At 53.7% G+C, this 18,737-nt stretch overlaps 3 protein-coding genes across 3 annotated transcripts; 1 reads left to right on the top strand and 2 right to left on the bottom strand.

Moving 5' to 3' along the window:
- Positions 1-5,547: 5,547 nt before the first annotated feature.
- Positions 5,548-5,998, top strand: BZA05DRAFT_387223 (uncharacterized protein). Its single transcript, XM_051482553.1, has one exon. The coding sequence runs from the start codon at positions 5,678-5,680 to the stop codon at positions 5,894-5,896; it is 219 nt and encodes a 72-aa protein (XP_051343060.1). The 5' UTR covers positions 5,548-5,677; the 3' UTR covers positions 5,897-5,998.
- A 5,744-nt stretch (positions 5,999-11,742) lies between these two features.
- BZA05DRAFT_387215 (uncharacterized protein) lies at positions 11,743-12,990 on the bottom strand. The gene has a single exon (XM_051482552.1). The coding sequence runs from the start codon at positions 12,928-12,930 to the stop codon at positions 12,127-12,129; it is 804 nt and encodes a 267-aa protein (XP_051343059.1). The 5' UTR covers positions 12,931-12,990; the 3' UTR covers positions 11,743-12,126.
- A 3,531-nt stretch (positions 12,991-16,521) lies between these two features.
- On the bottom strand, positions 16,522-17,372 carry BZA05DRAFT_165863 (uncharacterized protein). Its single transcript, XM_051479142.1, has one exon. It carries the CDS (start codon positions 17,131-17,133, stop codon positions 16,672-16,674), a length of 462 nt encoding a protein of 153 aa, XP_051343058.1. The 5' UTR covers positions 17,134-17,372; the 3' UTR covers positions 16,522-16,671.
- Positions 17,373-18,737: the final 1,365 nt, after the last annotated feature.

Below are 18,737 nucleotides of genomic sequence, written 5' to 3'. Positions count from 1 at the left end.
CCCAGGTGAACGAGTTACGAGCAGGAAGAGGTAGGTATGACCGTATGCTCCCCACCGCCACGGAAGCATCTCAATCTCGTGCTACCCGTCCCCCTCCCTCCAGGCCGCGCCGTACTCACGACGGTAGGTGGAGAGTTGGAAGGCTGAGCGAGCGGACTTTCGATACTCTAAGCAAACCACGCCCGCCCAGTGGACTGTGCACGTCTTGGTCCGCGCGAGACGGGGTCAGCAAGGCAGGCAGGCTAATCGCACGGCATCCAGTCGTTTCTCGATTCTTGCTGCTCGCCTTGGGTACACGACCCGTGCAAGGCTGGCAACGTTTCGGCCATCTGGCCGGGCTCGACTCTCGAGGAGATAATGCTAGCATACTTACATGTGTAGAGAGTATACTGCACGTCCGGCGAGCGGACACGAAACGCGCAGGTGGACTATAGTGTCGTGTAGACTAGAGCACCTATGTAGCGACCACGCCGACAGCTGTGCGTGCTTTGGCTGGCGCAGCAAGCTCACGTATCATATCTTAGTTGTATCCAGCGGCGTGGCCGTGTGGATGCTGGGGTTTCCATCCCCGACGATGGCGGTGACGGTGACGGTGACGACGACGGTTGAGATTGTTGTTCGTGCGTGTGGACGGTGGACATGGTATTTCGGCGATACTGCACTTCACTGCTGCGGAATCTACTATACCTACCATAGGTACTCCCTCATGTTTGAGCTTTGTGACAGAATATATATCGGCACATATACAAGTATATGACGAATAATCTACGCTCCCCACCACGGCGTCACGAACCACGATCACCACAACATTCTTTTTCAAGGTTTGTATGAAAACCTTGAAATTGCAGACCCACCTATCTGTCCGAAATCTATGTACCGTACTACCTACCGTGACCAACTCCGCAAGACCTTGAGGCTATAGGTACCTACTATCATAGGTAGGTAGACTGTAGTACACCGTGACAAGTTGAACGCGCAGATTCCACAGTCGATCCCCCGGATTCCCGGAACGCCGTTGGATTTTGCGGCGGGGGCGGGGGGTTCGGTGACGATACTACTATACTATATACCTACCCAGGTGGGTGGTAGGTATACTGTTTGTTCGACCGGTTTAACTACCACCTGGTATATAGACGATGTCATAATTCATTGCGCAAACCACTTCTTACATACACGTGAAGGGTTTCAACTTTCAAGAGCCCCCCCCCCCCCCCCCCCTCCTCCGCGCGCGCTGGAGATCTTGTCCCGGCAGCGAGTGAACATGTATCGGCTGCTCAGAGCTGTTTTGTTCCACGGCTTTCTGCCGGTGCTCGAGTCGCTACTCTGTCTAGAGTACTCCTGGTGTGTTTCGGTGTGGGTTCGATGTAGGATTGGATGCTACTACTAGATTGTAGGTAGTATTCGTTGTTTATGTCGATATGCTCATACTACTAGTAGTATACCTGCGCTACATTGCACGGCCAGGCTGGGTCTTCCATTTACATTTCCGCGTCGCCCACAGTGCGGTAGTTACCTAGTAATGGAACACGCGCGCGCGCTATGTTGATTTTCAGGACGGAACAGAGCACTTCCTCCAGCAAAGGCGTGTCCCTCGCGGGGCCACTGCAATCACTCGGCTACTAGGTACCTAGCTGAGTATCTAGAAGGCAACTACTCGCGTCCGCACGACGTCGACATCGACGTCGACGCGGACGCCGTCAGCTATCATAGTACTCTATGTACCTAATGTATACCTGTATGTAGCCAGATCATTGCTGGCAATCTACATAGGTATCCCCCCCGGTCGCCCCGCCAATCCCCATCGCTCCTCGGTACAACCGATGCGGTGTTTAGAGTACCTAGGTAGATCTCTGACGGTGGACGACGTGCTTCTTGCGTGCTGGTGCGTGGGCGCTCGTGTATGTATATATGTACAATACTCTGCATAGCCGTTAATTTCCCGCGTCTTCGCCTTCGCCTTTGACCGATATCATAGCGAGAGAGGGAGGGAGAGATAGCCTGTATAGTAGATAACAGCGGGGGCGCCGGTAGTTGTGAGTTGGGTGGTTCGAGTCCAGTCCCGCATGGAGTGATGGAGTGATAGCCCATGACCGCCCTCTTCCTCGACCTCCTCCTCCTCTTTGTCGCCAATCGTCCGGATCGCATGGCAGTTGGTTGGCAGGGTGAGTGGAGTGGGAAACCGATCGCTACCTCTGTCTCCGATCCGGAGGGAGGTAGGTAGAGCGAGGCTTCTTATATAAATATATAGAGTTGATAAACACCGGTAGGTCGGTATGTAGAGTATGTGTGTATAGTGGAGCGGTTTACGTCCGGTGTATTTCCGGTCGGTTGGGTCAAATGGTGTTCGGGAGGGGGAGGGGGGGGCGGGAGGGGGGGAGAGCCGTGTGTGGGTGGGCGGGTACTATGCGTTATCTGGGAGGGGGGGCGGCGGAGCACGGACGCGTCTGGAGACTTCCGCGTCTCATGCTCGTGCTCATGCACGTCCCTATCTCCTGGGAAGGAATCTGGAACGTTGGGCCCTTCTTTTTACTTTTTTTTTTCATTCTTTTTTCCTTCTAGAGTCGAGATGTCGTCGATAAGCCAGAGGTGCGGTGAGACGGGCGACGGGACTGGGGGAGGAGAGAGATACTCATGGGCCGGAAGCGGCGGCGCGCATGAAGCGGTCGATGGCCGATGAAGTGGTACCGATTCCGGCATGGGCGTACGTAGAGGATGTAGAGTACCAACATGTGGCCGGGCGATAACTATTACCGCATGCTAGTCCTGCGGCGAACTGGAGTCTGGTGAGAGAGACAGAAAGAGACAGAGAGAGACACTGGTCGTGCCGACTTCCCTCTTCGCTTCCAACGGCGTCATGGGAGGGCGAGGCCTGTGTGGATCAGGATTGAAACTCGAGAGCAGCAGAGCGTTATCGCAGAGCATCTAGAGTGCGGTGATTTCTAACCGCCGCAAGACCAGACCGCGATCGTGTGCCGTCACTGCGATTTCGTCGTCGGCGCGGGGGCGGCCCCGTGCTGTACTGTAGATATGGGGTGCGTAGAGTAGGTACTCTACATACAGAGGCAGATTTCTATGCCGCACCTACTATCTCTCGAGTACATACCACATGTACCACTACTATATACCGGTACTACACTGTAGATAGTTGGAGCACGCACCGCAGAACAGAGTGGCTACTCTAGGGTACACACCCAAGAATCTGCTTATCTAAAGTAGAGTACTATACCCAACAGCGATCCGATCACCGCCCATCGTGCGAGAATAAAGTTTTCGTTTTTGTGTTTTGTGTTTGTTTTGTTTCGACATACACCTCGAGTTTGTAGATTAAGTACATACATGCTAACGTCAACCTGCTTCTGCATGACGCCCTACGGACGCTGTGGCGACGGACCCGGTAACGTAGAGGACGGTAGGTAGTAGGGGGATACGGTAGTAGGTAGGTGGGAAGGTAGGTAGCTCTCACTCTTCCATAATCGTCACGTCTCGGTGCGACCCCACCAAGTTCCAATATGTGGGGATGGATGGCTGGAGGGATGGCCTGGAGAAGATGAGCTGCTGCTGCTGCTGCTGCTGCTGCTGCATGCACTGCACTGCGGGGAATATCCGTCCCCGGACAGGCCATCTGGGGCTCAGCCGTATCTACGCTACGAACGTCTGAGGGTGAGTGGGGGGTGGGAAGAGGCCAGGAGAACAAGGAGAGTATATACGAGGACCCTTCTTTTCCCCCTTTCACTCGGATCTAACGATGGGATACATTACATACGTGCTGCAAGGGTCGTTGGCCGTCGTCGTCGTCGTCATGGATTTCCGCCGTCGTCGTCGAAGAGGCATCATCTGCCTACAGATAGATAGTGGGCTGGGCTGGGCTGGGCTGGGCTGCGCCGCCTGCACCGCCCATCACTCGAGCTTGTCTGTCTGCGCGATGATCCGTACGTACCGCGCCCTCGTGATCGCGGAAGACAAAATCCCGTACTCCAACAACGACGTACCGACATACGTAGGAGGGTCGCATAACTACGTGCCTGCTGGCTGGGCATAAGGGAAAAAGCATCGTTTCCCTTACCTACGTCAGGGCGCCCCACAGACGTCCGTCCCGGCGTCCCCACACTCACACGAACGGAGGTCACATCTCAGGCTCTCCCGCCCATCTTTAACCCCAGCAGAAATACGTACGTACGTAGCTCGGTATGTGTGTATGTACGGATCCATCCCGTTCATGTAAACTCGTCACTTTTGTTCAGCTCAGCTCATCGTAAAAAAAAGCAGAAGAAAAAAGGTGTTGCATATGCCAACATGCACACCCTATCCTATCCTATCCTGATGGATGGATGAGTGGATCAGTGGATGAGACATACATCACGTGTGTGGTATCTAGGTATGAAGCAATTACTCAAGAGTAGGCAAGACATGCGGCCCCAATCGGCTGCGAGTGAGTGAGGAAAAGCAAAAAAGCAAAAAGAAAACATGGAGAAAAAAAGTCAGTGGCAAATGGGAGGGGAGATGAGGAATCGCCTTTTCCGGAGGATGTGAGACGAGCTGAGACAAGTGGGACGCTGGGAGCGGAGCGGAGAATCAGGGACCCAAACCAGACTTCGATGGGCGCGGGGTAACAGTTGTGTATGATAGGATCATGGGAGTGCGATAATTGTGACAGACGTACGCCGTACTCTACAGCAACTACTCCAACTATTATGTACGCCCCCAGGCGCAACACCGTTAACGGTCTTGTTTTATGTCGATGATTCGTTGTGTCGCAGACAAGACAAGCGCTGCCCTGGTTTTTCCGGAGGGAGGTGGCGACGAATGACTGGCCAGGTGGACGCCATTTCCATCATAGAAGACATACATACGGTAGGTAGGTAACAGGGCTCACCAGGACAGAAACGGCTTTCGTTCGAAGGTGCGACCTTGTAAGTTGTTGGTACGGTCAGCCAGCCAGCATCGTCAGTTCTTGCAGGCTTCTCGGACTTTTTCTTTGAAGCAGACTCAGGGCAAACGCAACCTTGAACAGTGATCGTACAATGAGCAGAGCGGCGGGGGCGGAACTGCGGACGTGCAGGCACTGCCACCACCGCCGCCGCCGCCTGCAGATCAGAACCTAGAGTGTCCATTGGAACAAGCCTTTCAGAACGGGCCTCTTCCCGCCTTTAGGTAAACGCCAAGAGCTACCATCCAATTATCGATAAGGAAGATCTGCGTTTCGGGTGGTGGTGGTGTCGTCTCCGGCCTATGTAGGTACATATCATATCAGGCATCAGGTAGAGTGGAGGAAATCCCGCTTTGCTCGAACGGTGTAGAGTGCTGTAGAGTAGTTAGGCACTCTATATCAAGGTTGCGGTAAGATTCGTAGATCCTCGAGTCCTGGACGCACATGGACAAGGAGTCTGAGTGCTTACCATTACTTAATCTTTGTCGACAGAAATATCCATAGCACCTAGGTAAGTCCTAGGTATGTGCATCCTCTGGAGTCTGCACTGGACAAGGAGCCTTGGGTTCAACTTTCGTCCAACGAACGAACGGACGATGTTCTCGGAAGGTTTTTGCTGGTCAACTTTCAAGCAGAAGGAAGGTACATGCCTGCCTGCCTACTACTTATTGCCTACTACCTACTATCTAAATACCGTACAGGCTTCAGACACTGAGACAGATTGCGGATGCCTGTACGGAGCATGTATGTATGAAATGGTTGGCAAGTTCTACCAGCTGGCTGCACACTACTAGTATTCTGAGGCATTTGCTGAGTGTTGGCCCGACAGACGGACAGATGAATGGAAAGACAGACAGCCTTACGGCTGGCTGCATTGCTGCATTGCTGCACTGCTCAAGGCGAATCCTTGCGTCGCGCAGACAAAAACGCAGCAGCAGCGTGTTTTCTTGTCGAAGTAGGAGTATGTAGGTCTTCGGAGTAGTGTACCGTACCTAGCCGTACTTTTCGTTGCTTCTTCCTTCAATTTTACTTTTCCCTCCAGAGGAGAATAGGATTTCATTCAATGTCGTGCCTTGGCCTACCTATACCTAGTATGTACCCATCGTGATTCGTTACGCAGGATCAGGATCGAAAGAGTCGAAAAACTACCGTATGATACCTACATACCGGGAAGTCGACGACGACGACGATGATCGCGTCCTGGCCTCGTCGCGGGGCCATAGCTTCCGGTGAAAATACATCTGTACATTTGTAAGGACATACCTACAGAGGTAGCTGCTACACTGCACCGCCGCAACGATTGCCTCGGCATGCCAAGTTGCCTGCTCGCTCGCTCGCACGTAGGTATGATACTGTGGTTACCAGTTTACCAGCTTACCAGTTACCAGTTAAGATACCAGTTACGATACCAGCAGTTAGTAGTACCGCAGTGGCCACTGACCGACTGACCGACTGATTGACCGCACATCCGGCTGGCGTAGAATCCTCGGGTACTGACGGACCACATCCAGACCGTGGTCCGTCTCCAAGCCATCCATGATCCATCCACGATCCATCCAGCCAGCCAGACCGTCTCCAAGCCATCGATCCAGCCAACCAGCCAACCAGCCAGGCGGAACGCAACGCTACGGTTCGATTCGGTAATTCTTACTTTTTTCAGGTTCAGGTTCAGGTTCAAGAAGTTCACGATAGTTACCTGGATCCCACTTACCTCACAGCCCCAGCCCCAGGCGCAGACGACGTCGTCGTTGTGAAGTTTTACACGCAAAAACCCAAAGAAAAAGGAAATAAAGAAGAAAGAAAAAAGCAGGATGATCACCCCCCTCCCCCCCTCCCCCCCCCCCCCCCCGGGCCCCCGCACTTTCGGAGATCTGCCTCCCTTCCTTCCGCTCGCCGGATTGGCGGCATGGCCCCAACCAACCCAACTAACTAAATGTCCCGCGCGCGCGCGCTCGCTCGCGCCACAGTCTTCCTGGAAGGAGGAAGGAGGAAAATACTCTATGTATGCAGATGGGTCTGCTGACTTCCGCAAATCCCCCGCAACAAGAACCTTATTCTATATACACATACTTGCTCGCGGTATGTGTGTAGGTATGTATGGGGTATGTATGGGGTATGTATGTACTCGGATGTAAGGGTAAGTGCTGCCTCACCAGTTTTTCCCCATACAACCTAGTCACAATCACTCACTCATTTGTTCGCATTTGGCTTAGTGTGTTCATAATATAGACTAGTGCTTATAATTTGTAATGGTGGTGAGGCACCACTTATTGGCAACTCCTGGTACATATGTGCATACCTGCGATTCGACCGTGTGCTGTGTGCTCTGTGCATAACACCAATGACCGGTATACCTACTGCTAGTATGGCTGCCCCATCATTGGTAGGTACATGGGATGGATGGACAGTGGGGCCCGTGTAGGGATTCGTGTTGGAGCGGATACAAATCCGAGAATTCTGCTCGTGTATCTACCTAAGCAAAGTACTCACATATGTACGGGGTCTGAGAGGTGACAGGTGTTCGTGAGCTAGGTAGGTACATACTTGGGTAGATGGGTAGATGGGTGGATAGGTTCGTAGGCAAGATGGTAGGGTCCGTGAATTACATAGGTACTCTGACCGAGTGGAGCAGTGACTACCGGCGAAAAGAACGATTCGACACACAACCGGAGAAAACCACCGTGGAGTTAAGAAGAAAAGAAAGAAAAAAAGAGGCTTGAAGTGATGTGTGATCCCCTAAGCCTCGTTCTAGGTTCAGGTTCAGGTCCAGGCCTCAAGGACGACAGGAAAGTGCAAATGTTTGGGGTAAACAGATTTGCAACGACTCTCGGTATCTACGAGCCTTCCCCGCTTTTCCTATGTATATACATATGTGTGTATGTAACGAATCTTCAAGCCGCCCGTCGGTACCGGCTGTCGTCGGGAGGAATTCTCGGTATCTAGCCCACCTAAAGTGCTCTAATGCAACCCCCCCCCCCCCCCCGAGTACCAATCCACCGGTCTGGGATGGGGACCGTCCTGTCCGTCGGTGACTGGCGCTGCTTTCCCTCCCTCCCTCCCTCCCCACTCCGCCTAGGTAGCTTACATATTTGGCCGCCGTCGCTTGTTAGCTGAAGATGCCTAGCTCATCAACGTTAGCATCGTCCGCTTGTCTTCTTCCTCTTGCTCTTCTTCTTCTTCATGTTTCGCTGGGTGGCCGACGGAGCTACCTACATATGACACCTAGTGCTCCACATAGCGGCCAAACCCAAAGTTACCCGGTCGAAGCCGCGCGATCGTGACAATCGCCGCCAAGTTGCCGGGGTATAGCGTACAATCCATAGCGTAGGCAGGAAGGCTCGTCCGTCGATTTCATCGGGATGGCAAGATCGTGGAACAGCTGGCCGGCCCCGCCATGCCCCGGCTGGTTGGTTGGTCTGGTTGGCTGGTCGCTGGCCTCGTTGGTCTGTGTAACCGACTTGGCGAGGCGACCGACACACTCACGGGACAAGCGAGAAGAGGGAGAAAAGGGGAGGAAGAGAAGCGGCTAACCAAGTCAGTGGTTACGAAGAAAGCTGCTTAGGTACGCTTGTGGGCGTGTGTGTGTCACCACTGTTGAATCTTCTCGTGCCTGGCCTGGCGACGGCTACTTACTTGCACAGTCGGGGTCCGCCGACGATAGCATGACGTGTTTGGATGTGAAGGCGGGTTCTCCAGCAACGTTCTTCTTCGATTATTACTACTATGCTACTCTTACTCACTGATCGTGGGCGTAGGCCGAGCGTCGTAACGTAACACTTGGTATGATATATGTCCGGATTGGCCAAGACCAAATTGCAGTGACTTCTCCCTCCCCGCACGTGGCCGGATCCACGGCAACGTAGCGCAAACTCCAGAGTTCAAGCAAAAAAAAAAAAACGTGACGTCTGCCCACGGCGTCCTGAAACGGCGGTGGTGGTTCGGAGAGTCAGAGACATCGACAACCGTTCTGGTCTGGCCGCTGGCGAGTGGTGCCGACGTATATCATCGTATGGAGCGTTCATACATATCGCATGGGAATCGATCGTGTCTCGGTCGCGCAGGGGAGGAGGGGGGAAGGTTGTCGATGCGCTTGCGGCTTGGGGGCCAATGCCCGTGTTGCTGGCTGGCCTGGCGCGGCCGGAAGCACCACCCGCGGCGGCCAGGCGGACAGCGAGAGACAGTACGACGGCCAACGGACATCGGACAACGAAGAGGGCATCCGCTGTATGACGCGGCAGTTCCTGTGCGGTGTTGTGCGGTGCGGGTATCGGACAGACATCGGGTATCGAGCATCGGGCATCGTCTCCGCTGGCTCTAGAGTTTACACCACTACATACCACCATCAATCGTGACGTCTCGTCTCGTTTCGTTTCGAGAAACGGAACAAACAGACAAACAACCACATCGGGCGATCGAACGGGTTGGCACTACTACCACCACCACCACCACTACTACTACGATTACCACCTTCCTCGCGAATGGGGATATCGATCCGGAGAATTCCCACTTGGTTTATTCTGGAGTACACTTCACCATCCCTCCTTCCTCGTGAATGGGGACATCGATCCGGAGAATTCCCACTTCGTTTTCACTCTGCTAGGTCGGACATACCTAGTGCCGTACACCTCATTCATCCCTCTCTACCCGCTCCCGAATAGTTTAGAGTAGGTATCATAGGTAGAAACTACTTCCTCAGAACTCTTCCGCCTTCCAGAGTCAACTAGGTACATACCTACTCCAGACAGAGCCCCCCTTCATCTAGAGTACCCACATATAGCACTTTGTATACATATGTTCGGTTGCCTGCAGATCCGGAAACAAGGGATAGCCTGCTGTCTTGTCGAATTTGCGTGCAAATCATACATATGCATGTTGTTACATAGTTTAGGTACCGCAGTCCATCTCCGCATCATACGTGTATAGAGTGGGTAGTAGTGGTAGGTAGTAGTGGTAGTAGCAGTAGTATCGCCGTCCTCGAACAGAAACACAGCAAAGCGAAACAATCGAATTGGATCCCCATTCTTCCAGTTCATATTCCTCCTCGTCCTCGGCTCATGTCCAATCTCCATGTGTTCCGATAGAGTGTCGATGCTCCTGCTGAGGTATATACACAGTCTCGACCAGCTGGCGGGGATGCTTGCTACTATACACACCCTCTGGACGGCACGGTTCGGTAACTACGGTAACTACGGATGGTCAGTCGGTCGGTAATCTGATTTCGAGATCCTGGGTAACATGTCAGACGCGCAGCCATCTCAACGCTTGGCTCTTGTCTTGACACAGCTGCACAGCATGCGTCGTGGACTGGAAGAGGGAGCGAGGGGGAGGGGGAGGGGGAGAGGGAGGGGGACAGCACTGCAGTCTGCAGCTGCCTGCTCCATGTCATATGTGGATACTCTACCTGCAAGCACACAACTCAATTCCTCTAGATCTCTTCTCTCTGCTCGCTCTCTCTGCCGAGAGAAGCAAAAAAAGAAAAAAGAAACGGACGGCGGAGTTACACCTGCCTACCGAGCCCTAAGAAGGAAGGCAGCCAGAGTAGAGTGCTGTAGGAAACGGCATCTCAAACGGGTAGTTATTCTTGTTCGTTTGTAACTTCTAATTTGTATTCCCCAAACCGAGGAGCGCGCTTTAGTGGCCGTGTAGACAGCAGCGAGCGAGGGAGAAAAGTCCGTTGTTTTCGCTCGCTGCTGCTGCTATTACAAACTGCTGCTACTGCTGCTTCTGCTGCGTTGTTCCTGATGCTAAAGTGCTCTACGGTACTCTAGAGTACCCGGCGCCCGCATACTCTGGGTAGTCTACATACCGCATCCCTCCAAGCACCACCAGCACCAGCACCAGCACCAGCACCAGCACCAGCACCCAAAACAACAAACCGCAGGCGGCAGCTACCGTACTGACTACTCTACGCACAAGCCCCCTCTGTCCCCTCGATCTTCGCCCGTTCATGGTCGGAAGGGGTAAACAGAACAGAACAGAACATCAAGCCCGCCTATGTATGCCCATTCCTCACGTGGAGCTATGTACCCAAGTAGAACAGTGTGGTGTGGAAGCCGTAGTGCAGTTGTAGAAACACGTGTCCGGAAGAAGGAAACCCTATCCGTGCACAGCTCCATGTCAGGTCAAGTTAAGTTTCAACGCTTCTCGAATCTCGGATACACTTTCTTTCGCAACGACACACGGCAAGTGCGAGCGAGCGGCCCAGCGAGCTTGGCCGAATGGGAGCCCGACGGTGCTGCAACGCTGCGCCGTGATGAGACAAGCGCTCGTCGGCTCGGCTCCGCCAATATATACAATACAGTTTCAGTGTCGCTGCTGCTGCAATGCTGCATCAAGCATCAAACATCGATTTTCACGCATCACGAGATGATCGTATATGCACGGGTTTGCTTTGCTTCCTGTCCCCTGCGACCTGCGAGCTGGGCGTGAGGCGAGGGACTCAAGGTGCTGCCTCATGTGCTGCTTCATGTGTACATGTGTACTAGGTAAACCTACGTTCTGCTTTGCTCGGGAAGAAGCATGTTGATGGAGTTAGACCGCCGGTACTCTGCTCTAGAGGAACTTTGTGATCATCACGCTTCACCCGTCGTGTCCTGCACCGCAAAGGCAAGCCAAGCCACGCCGAGCCGAGCCGAGCCGCCGCCCGAGCCTGAGCCTGAGCCTGAGCCTGAGCGGGAACGGACGACTCTGAGGCCACCAAACATTCGTTCCCATCTCTCTCGGATAGTGCCGGCGGGATGTGAAGAGACGGTGGGTGGGGGGGGCAAATGGGGTAAGGACGGCGGGGGCGGGGGGCGGGTGAGGGGCAGAGAGGGGACCGGCGGGGACCGTGCCCGTGCAGCGTACGGCCGCCGTGGTGCGGACCTTAACCTCTTCCATGGGAGGCGTGCCGGTGCCAGTGCCAGTGCCATGGGCCCCCCGTCTGCCCGCCTGTCCACCCGCCCGTCCGTCCCGCCCGCCGCCGCCGGACAGACAGCTGCCGTGCTGTCGCGTCGATTCATCGTGCCATGTACTATACTTTGTAGGTATAGTAGGTACTTGGCTGGTACCTACAAACTCCTACTCCTATGCTGGACCTGTATATACTCTATGTGTACATAGCTTGGAGACCGCAGTGGTAGTCGCAGGCCCGAGCTCCAACTCGAGGTCGAGCTCGAGCTCGAACTCGAACTCGAACACGGGCAGCAGCGGCAGCCGCATTAGTACGACGTACGTACGTGTGTAGGAGGATGGCTTGCGGTGCGGATGAGGCGCCACAGCAAATGCAACTCCCGAGATGCGGCATCTGCGTTCTCAACACGAACGCCCTGTGGAGAGTGAGGGGTGAAGGTGCAAAAGATGGCGCTTCCCGCGGTGACGGCGGCGGCGGCGGCGGAGGCTGCTGAGGCGGTGGAGATGTCGGGGGCGGCATTGAGTGAAAATCTGTTGAATTGACATGTTCCCCAGATCCGCTCGGAATACCAGATCGGATTGCGACACTCACACATAACATCACTCGTGCTTTTCGAAACGTGCGAAACGTTCGCAAAAGGGCATATTTTCGTACACCTAAGACAACTAACTACCGCAGCCAGGTACCATATGTACCGTACGTAAGCAGTCAATGGAATGGAAAAGCTTCGCATTCCACCGATACATACCTTGATAGGTACATCGGCAATTCGCTGGAGCCTGGCAAAGGGAAAAAAGGCAAAAGGCAGAAGGCAAAAAGTCGTGGTGGCTCGATGGGCTTGCGCCATGCGGAGTGGATACCCAGGTGTCGTTCGCTCGTCAGTTGACACACTACCACCACCACCACCACCTCCGGCGCGGCGAGGCGCGGCATCTGTTTGTCGCATTTGTTTGCTTGCACCCACGGACCCGGAGCGCAGTATTGGTATTTTTCCGAAGCAACTACTGCCAACTACTCTAGTGATGGTACGGGCGGGGTCCAACATACGACATCGACTGACTGACCGCCGGCCCGTGAGGTGAGTGGTGACGTTTGCATTCCATTTCCCCATTCCCACATTGCTTTACCGTTGCATAATGAAACTTCACTTTTTTTTTTCTTCTTTTTTTTTCGTTCCGGTTGACGATCATCTTGTTGAGACATGCGTGCGTGCGTGCGTGCGTGCGTGCGTGCGTGTGTGTGGGGCGGTGTGGTGTGAGACTGTGAGTTGAGTTGAGTTTTTTTCCTTCTCTCTTCCTCACAGGTTACAGCTGTGCTGTATCCGTACGTAGAGATACGTACTCTACGTGCCCCTTACTGCTCGCAGCCGCCATGCATTTCCCCATCCATCTCCCATTCAATTGCCATCTCAGCCCAGCCCATCGAATCAAATCAAATCAAACGCATCCCTACGTACGTATCATACGGAGGATCGCCTGTGCAGGAGCGCGAGCGAGGGAGGGAGCGAGGGAGCGAGGGAGCGCATTTGCCACTCGACTCTCCAGCCAACCAGCCAACCAGCCAAAGAAAAGTTTTTTTTTCCTCTTCCGTCCAATTCATCTATCTCGCGCGGGTCCGGAGGGGAGCCGGGTGAGTGAGTGAGCTGTCACGACTCACGACTCGCGAACCATCTGCGGCCTGCGGCGGATTTCGGAATTCGGAATTCGGAATTCGAGCTCCGGAGGAGTCATACCGCGAAGAAGAGAATTTTTTCTTTCTTTTCTGTTGTGTGTCTGGGCTGGGTCGATCTCCGGGACCGTGACTCGATCTCCGTGACTCGATCTCCGTCACATCCGTAAATCCGCCAATCCCCCGTCCCTCCCTTTCAATTCAAGGGCCAAACCTGCGTTGCGCTGCGTTTCCGCTCCCCGACAACCAGCCCACTGGCTGTTGACTGCTGGCTGCTATGCATGTACGGAGGAGGGAGGGACATGCATTGCGGTGATCACCCGGCGGCGGCGGGCGGCTTGACGGTCTCCGTCGAATGAACAACTTGTGCGTCGTGCCGCTGCCCGCGGGCCCGGTCCAGAACGGATTGAGTTGTGGGTTGTGGGGGGTGGAGAAGATTCCAGTGGCTTCTGTGGATACCCGTGCAAAAAAACGTTGAATTGAACCGCGCCGATAGTTACGGTACATACACAGTCGGCCCAGATACGGCTGTCGCTTTCGCTGGCCCTGTCTCAGTCTCAGCCAAACTCGAAGTCTCAGTCGAGTGGGTAGTTGAGAGAATTTGCTCATCCCTCACCTCCGCCCGCTGCTTGGTCAGACGGTCGACTTGGCCCGCAGTTGGCGGTGACGGAGTGCCTACATTCCTGTCGGTGTTGTGTTTACTAAGGCTATGACGACTGGTCACGGTGGTGGGCACGTGCTGATGCGTAGTGGGGCGTGGGAGGATCAATGGCAGCCGTAATACTGTCATCTGCCATCGAGCGAGCGGTCATCGTGAAACTCGGGTGCATCGAGACATCCAAGTTCCAAGTGCGAGCACGTGGGGCTCAGGATGTGGCTCGGTCACGTGAGTGAGTGAGTGAGTGAGCATTTAATATCACGTGCAACCCGGGCCCCGCGTCCACGGGGGAGGTGAAAGCTCGAAGAAAAAATACCGCCATGTGCATCCGCACTGCTCAGGCAGGCACGGCGGTAAGTGTGTAGATCTCCAATCATGACCACCACGGTGCCTGTCCGCCGTCCACGCCTTCCCTCCTCCACGCCCTCCAGGCCGCCCTCCCCTCCCCCTCCCCCTCCGCTATTTACGTCGAGTACTCTACTCTATCCATCCTCGCTCTGAGTAACTAGAGTACTCTAAATACTCCAGTAGTAGTAGTCTCTCTAGCGGCCGCGCTGCCGCGTTTCGTTTCATAACAGTATTCCATCTAACCGTCGATCGATCGCAAGTTTCGCAACACACACACACACACACACATACACACGGGAAACGACAACACCTCCGACCCCCGACCCCGACCCCGACCACGAACCCCAGAAAACCTCAGCGAATAGGATCGTTTCGTGAACACACATGGAACGGCTGGTTACACACGTCATTGGGCGTCGTTTCCCCTGGGTGTGTGTGGGAGGGAGGGAGGTGGGTTGGTTGGTAGGGCCTTGTTTCGGGCCTCTCCAGTGACTGTCAGAGACGAACCGGCGGGTCTACTCTATGTACTCTATGTTCTCTACATACCTATCATATCACATATGGAGTAGAGTAGAGTACTTTCTCATGTACGTGTGAGCGGGTTTTTCGTGGGAAAAAAACGTCGTTACTAGTAGTAGGTAGTAGTTGTGGTTGTTCTTCTTCTACTTCTTTCTTTTTTTGTTCTTTTTCTTTCGTTTTTTACTTCCTTTTTTGTTTTGTTTTGTTCTTTGCGTGCGGAATGGGATACTGTACTTCAATGTGGATTTTATTCCGTTTTGCTTTTCTCGGTTTCTGTGGATTTTCTTCTTCTTCTTTTTCTTCTTTGCTTCCTTTTCGGTTTTTTTGGTCGTGTATGTAAGAGAAGAAAAGAAAAGAAAAGATGGAAAAAGGAGGGCTCGGAACGGAATACTTGTCCCAACTGAAGTAGATATCTACGAGCATCAAGTACCGGGGAGAGCTCTCTCTCTGCGGTTGGCTGGCTGCCAGTCAGATCGCCAGTCGGTTGGTCAATTGGGCCCATCGTCGCAGGCGATTACTGGCCTACCGATTTCCTCCACCGTACTCCACCGCCCTCTACCGTACTCTACTCTAGTTACTCTAGAACTATATCTCAATCCGCCATTCACCAATCGTCGTCCCACCTCACCTCACCTCACAGCTGGTGCGCTGCGCACATGAAGAGTTTTTGCGAGTTTTTGCGAGTTTTTGCGAGTTTTTGCGTTGCCCTGCCCATCCAGTCCTGCCTTGCCCGTCCATTCATCCTGCGCCTTGCGTCTCTGGCTGTCTCGAAAATTTTCATGTCTTGCAAGTTCTGCGAGAATTTTTTGTATGTACAGCCTGTAAATGAATGTCCCATCTCAATTCCTAACGCCCAATTAGTATCCTATCGCATTTCATTCCGTAAGGAGTCATAATGCGTAGTATCGTCGGAAAAGAAAAGAGAGAAAAAAAGTATTATGTACATACCGGTGAGCAATGCGGCAATTATATGACGGAGAAAGTGAACACAAGTTACGTGTTTGGTATCGAAAGACGACGACGAGAACACTGGAATCAAAGACGATGAACGAGGACGGACGGCAAGAGACTTTTTTGTGTGTGCGAGACAACCATTGCCGGCAGAAAAGGCAAATTGATATTCGAGACGAAGAAACCCCAGCCAAAAACCCAACAATAACACCGACCCAGATACACAGATGCTATGATACAACAGAGCAAGAGATGAAATCAGTAATAAAAAAAAAGAGTAAAAAAAAGACACAATGCGCCCATGATCCCGACAAATCTTCCCTAAACCACAACAGGTATTTGAGAAAGAAAAGTAAAATAAAGAAGAAAAAAAGAAGCACTTTTAAAAGTTCGTACCCTCCCCAGTGATATGCATATAGAACCGAAAAGTGAAAGAGTATGGGAAAAAGAAGACCGCCCCCCTCCCCCGTCCCCAACCAACTTTTCTTTTTTTTTTGCTCGCGACCGACCGACGGAAAGTAGTGGTGCGGAGGAGGTGGTGTGTGGAGAGAGGATGTCGAAAAAGATCCTTTTTTTGTATCAAAAAACCGTGGGTTGCAATATGTGCCAAAGAAGTAGAAAAGATTCCGAAATGCCGTTGCCAGATAGATATGAGAGATGATGATGATGCGATTCGTAAAGTACAATTGGGCGTGAGAAGGAGAAGATTTATACAACGGTCATGCGTCGTTTCCAGTCCCGGATGTGGTCGAAGGAGCCGGCGTATTCCCGGAGCTCGTTCTTGACCTTGTCCGAGAGTGCTGCGGGTTCGCTGCGACCGTGGCTATGTAACGACGAGAGGGATGACCGAGAAGGCGAGCTGTACAAGCTTCGCTCGCCGGACTGCTGTGTTGTTGAGTAGTTGGGGTACAATGAGGTGGGACTTCGTACGGATGGCGAGTAGGCAGCGGATGACTGATGTGTGGACGAGGAGAAGTTCAATGCCGGAGGAAGGTAGAAGCCGGAGCCGGAGCCAGTCTGTGAAGTGGTCGATGCGTACGAGGAGGGAGCAGAGTAAGCCGACGCCCGTTCGAGGTCGGCCAGTCGGCAGGATTGTGAGCAGTAGGCGCCATGGTCGGACTGCGAGATCTGGCGATCGCAGGACAGGCAGAATTCATGAGACCAATCCATTTCGATAGTGTGTCGGGGAGGGTTCGGTTTGGGTGGAGGTGATAGTAGTAGTAGCAGTAGTAGTAGTGGCCGATGTCAAGGTCTGGTAGGAGATATTTCGGTCTTCTTGTTTTCGAGATGTGGATGCACGGCGGTGTGTTTGGGGAGTGGTTGTGGGTGGAGGTTGTTGGTTGTGGTTGTTATTGCGAAGCTGGCCAGAGAGGATTGGAGTGAAGATGTAGTAGGGGGAAGGAGGAGGAGGTTTATATCTGAATGATGGTGGTCGAGGTGGAGATGTTTTTTTTCTTTCTTTCTGAGGAGCTGGTGAGAGTGGAGGGCTGCCCAGAAGGAGGGGAGCAGCTGGTTATATTTACTTTAGGCGGAGAGCACTCCAGGAGCGTGAGTGGTGTGCGCGGGTGAGCACGACAATGCAGGTAGCATTGCACCGTAGCGCACTAGAGACCAGCTAGGTAGAGCAGAGTTCCCTCCGGACGGCCAGTCAGCTAAACGAGCACTCGCAGTAGTAGTCAGAGCAGCAGCAGCGAGAGAGAGACGAACGACGGGGCAGGTGTAGAGGGAGAGAGGATTGACCGGGGGGTGGAGTCAAGGTCCGGGGGTGTGCTTCTTCCCACCACCACCAGCAGCAGCAGCAGCACCACCACCCAGCAGCACCACCACCACCTCCACCACCACCCATCGTCGTGCCCCCCCTGTCGTGCAGTGTCCACTCTAGTTGCTTTCCTCTAGCACGTCTTCAAGTGAGGTGGGTGTCGACAGTTCGGTTTAGTTTGGTTTCGCTCACTTTAGTTTTTCTTGGTGGCTCTGCTTTCGTCGCTAGGCATGAGTGGTTTAGCGTGTGGACCGTTGAGGGTGCGAGCAAGGAAAATGACGTTTGGGCCAATCAGCAGCTGCAGGGGCCAGTGGTGGTGGTTGTGGTGATGGTGGTGGTGTAAGAGGAGAGCGAGGGGCAGACACCCCATCATCGACACCGACACCGACCCTGACGCCGACATCGACCACCGACATCGACCACCACCGACCAAGGCCCTGGTGAGTGCCCGCGCATTTATTCCGTTGCAAAAATAATCATGGCGATGAGGAAGGCACTCGTATATACTCTACGTACCCACGCGGAACGAGGGCAAAGGCATTCACTACATGGGAGAGGGAGTGTGTGGTGGTGGTTATGGTGCTGCTGCTGCTGCTGCTGCTGCTGGTGGTGGTGGTGGTGGTGGTGGTGGGGAAGTGCGCATCCTGGTTCGGGGCGTCGTCGTCGTTGACCACCATTCCTGTTTGATGCCCCGTTGCGAGCGAGTGAGCTTCGAGCCCAGCTATGGGAGATGGCTGCAGAGGCACAGGCAAAAAGGGAGCATTCACGATGATCGTTGGAGGCGCGATGGCGGTGGTGTGGTCGTCGTGGTGATGGTGGTGGCCCTGCTGCCGCGCCGTAGGATACCGTACTCTGGTTAGCACCATAGGAGCACACTCCTCCAGCCGGACATCAGGAGAGTCGCGGTGGTGGTGGTGGTGGTGGTGGCGCAAAGAGGAGCGAGGAAGTGGAAAGGTAGGCGATCCTCACACTTTCCTTAGACCCTGCCTTCCTACACTCACGAGCCACCATCACA

The sequence above is a fragment of the Tricharina praecox genome (genome assembly GCF_024521635.1).
Source record: "Tricharina praecox strain CBS 144465 chromosome Unknown BZA05scaffold_3, whole genome shotgun sequence".
Classification (NCBI taxonomy): Eukaryota; Fungi; Ascomycota; class Pezizomycetes; order Pezizales; family Pyronemataceae; genus Tricharina; species Tricharina praecox.
Note: the sequence above shows the minus strand (reverse complement) of the source record. Positions and strands in the feature narration are given on the sequence as shown.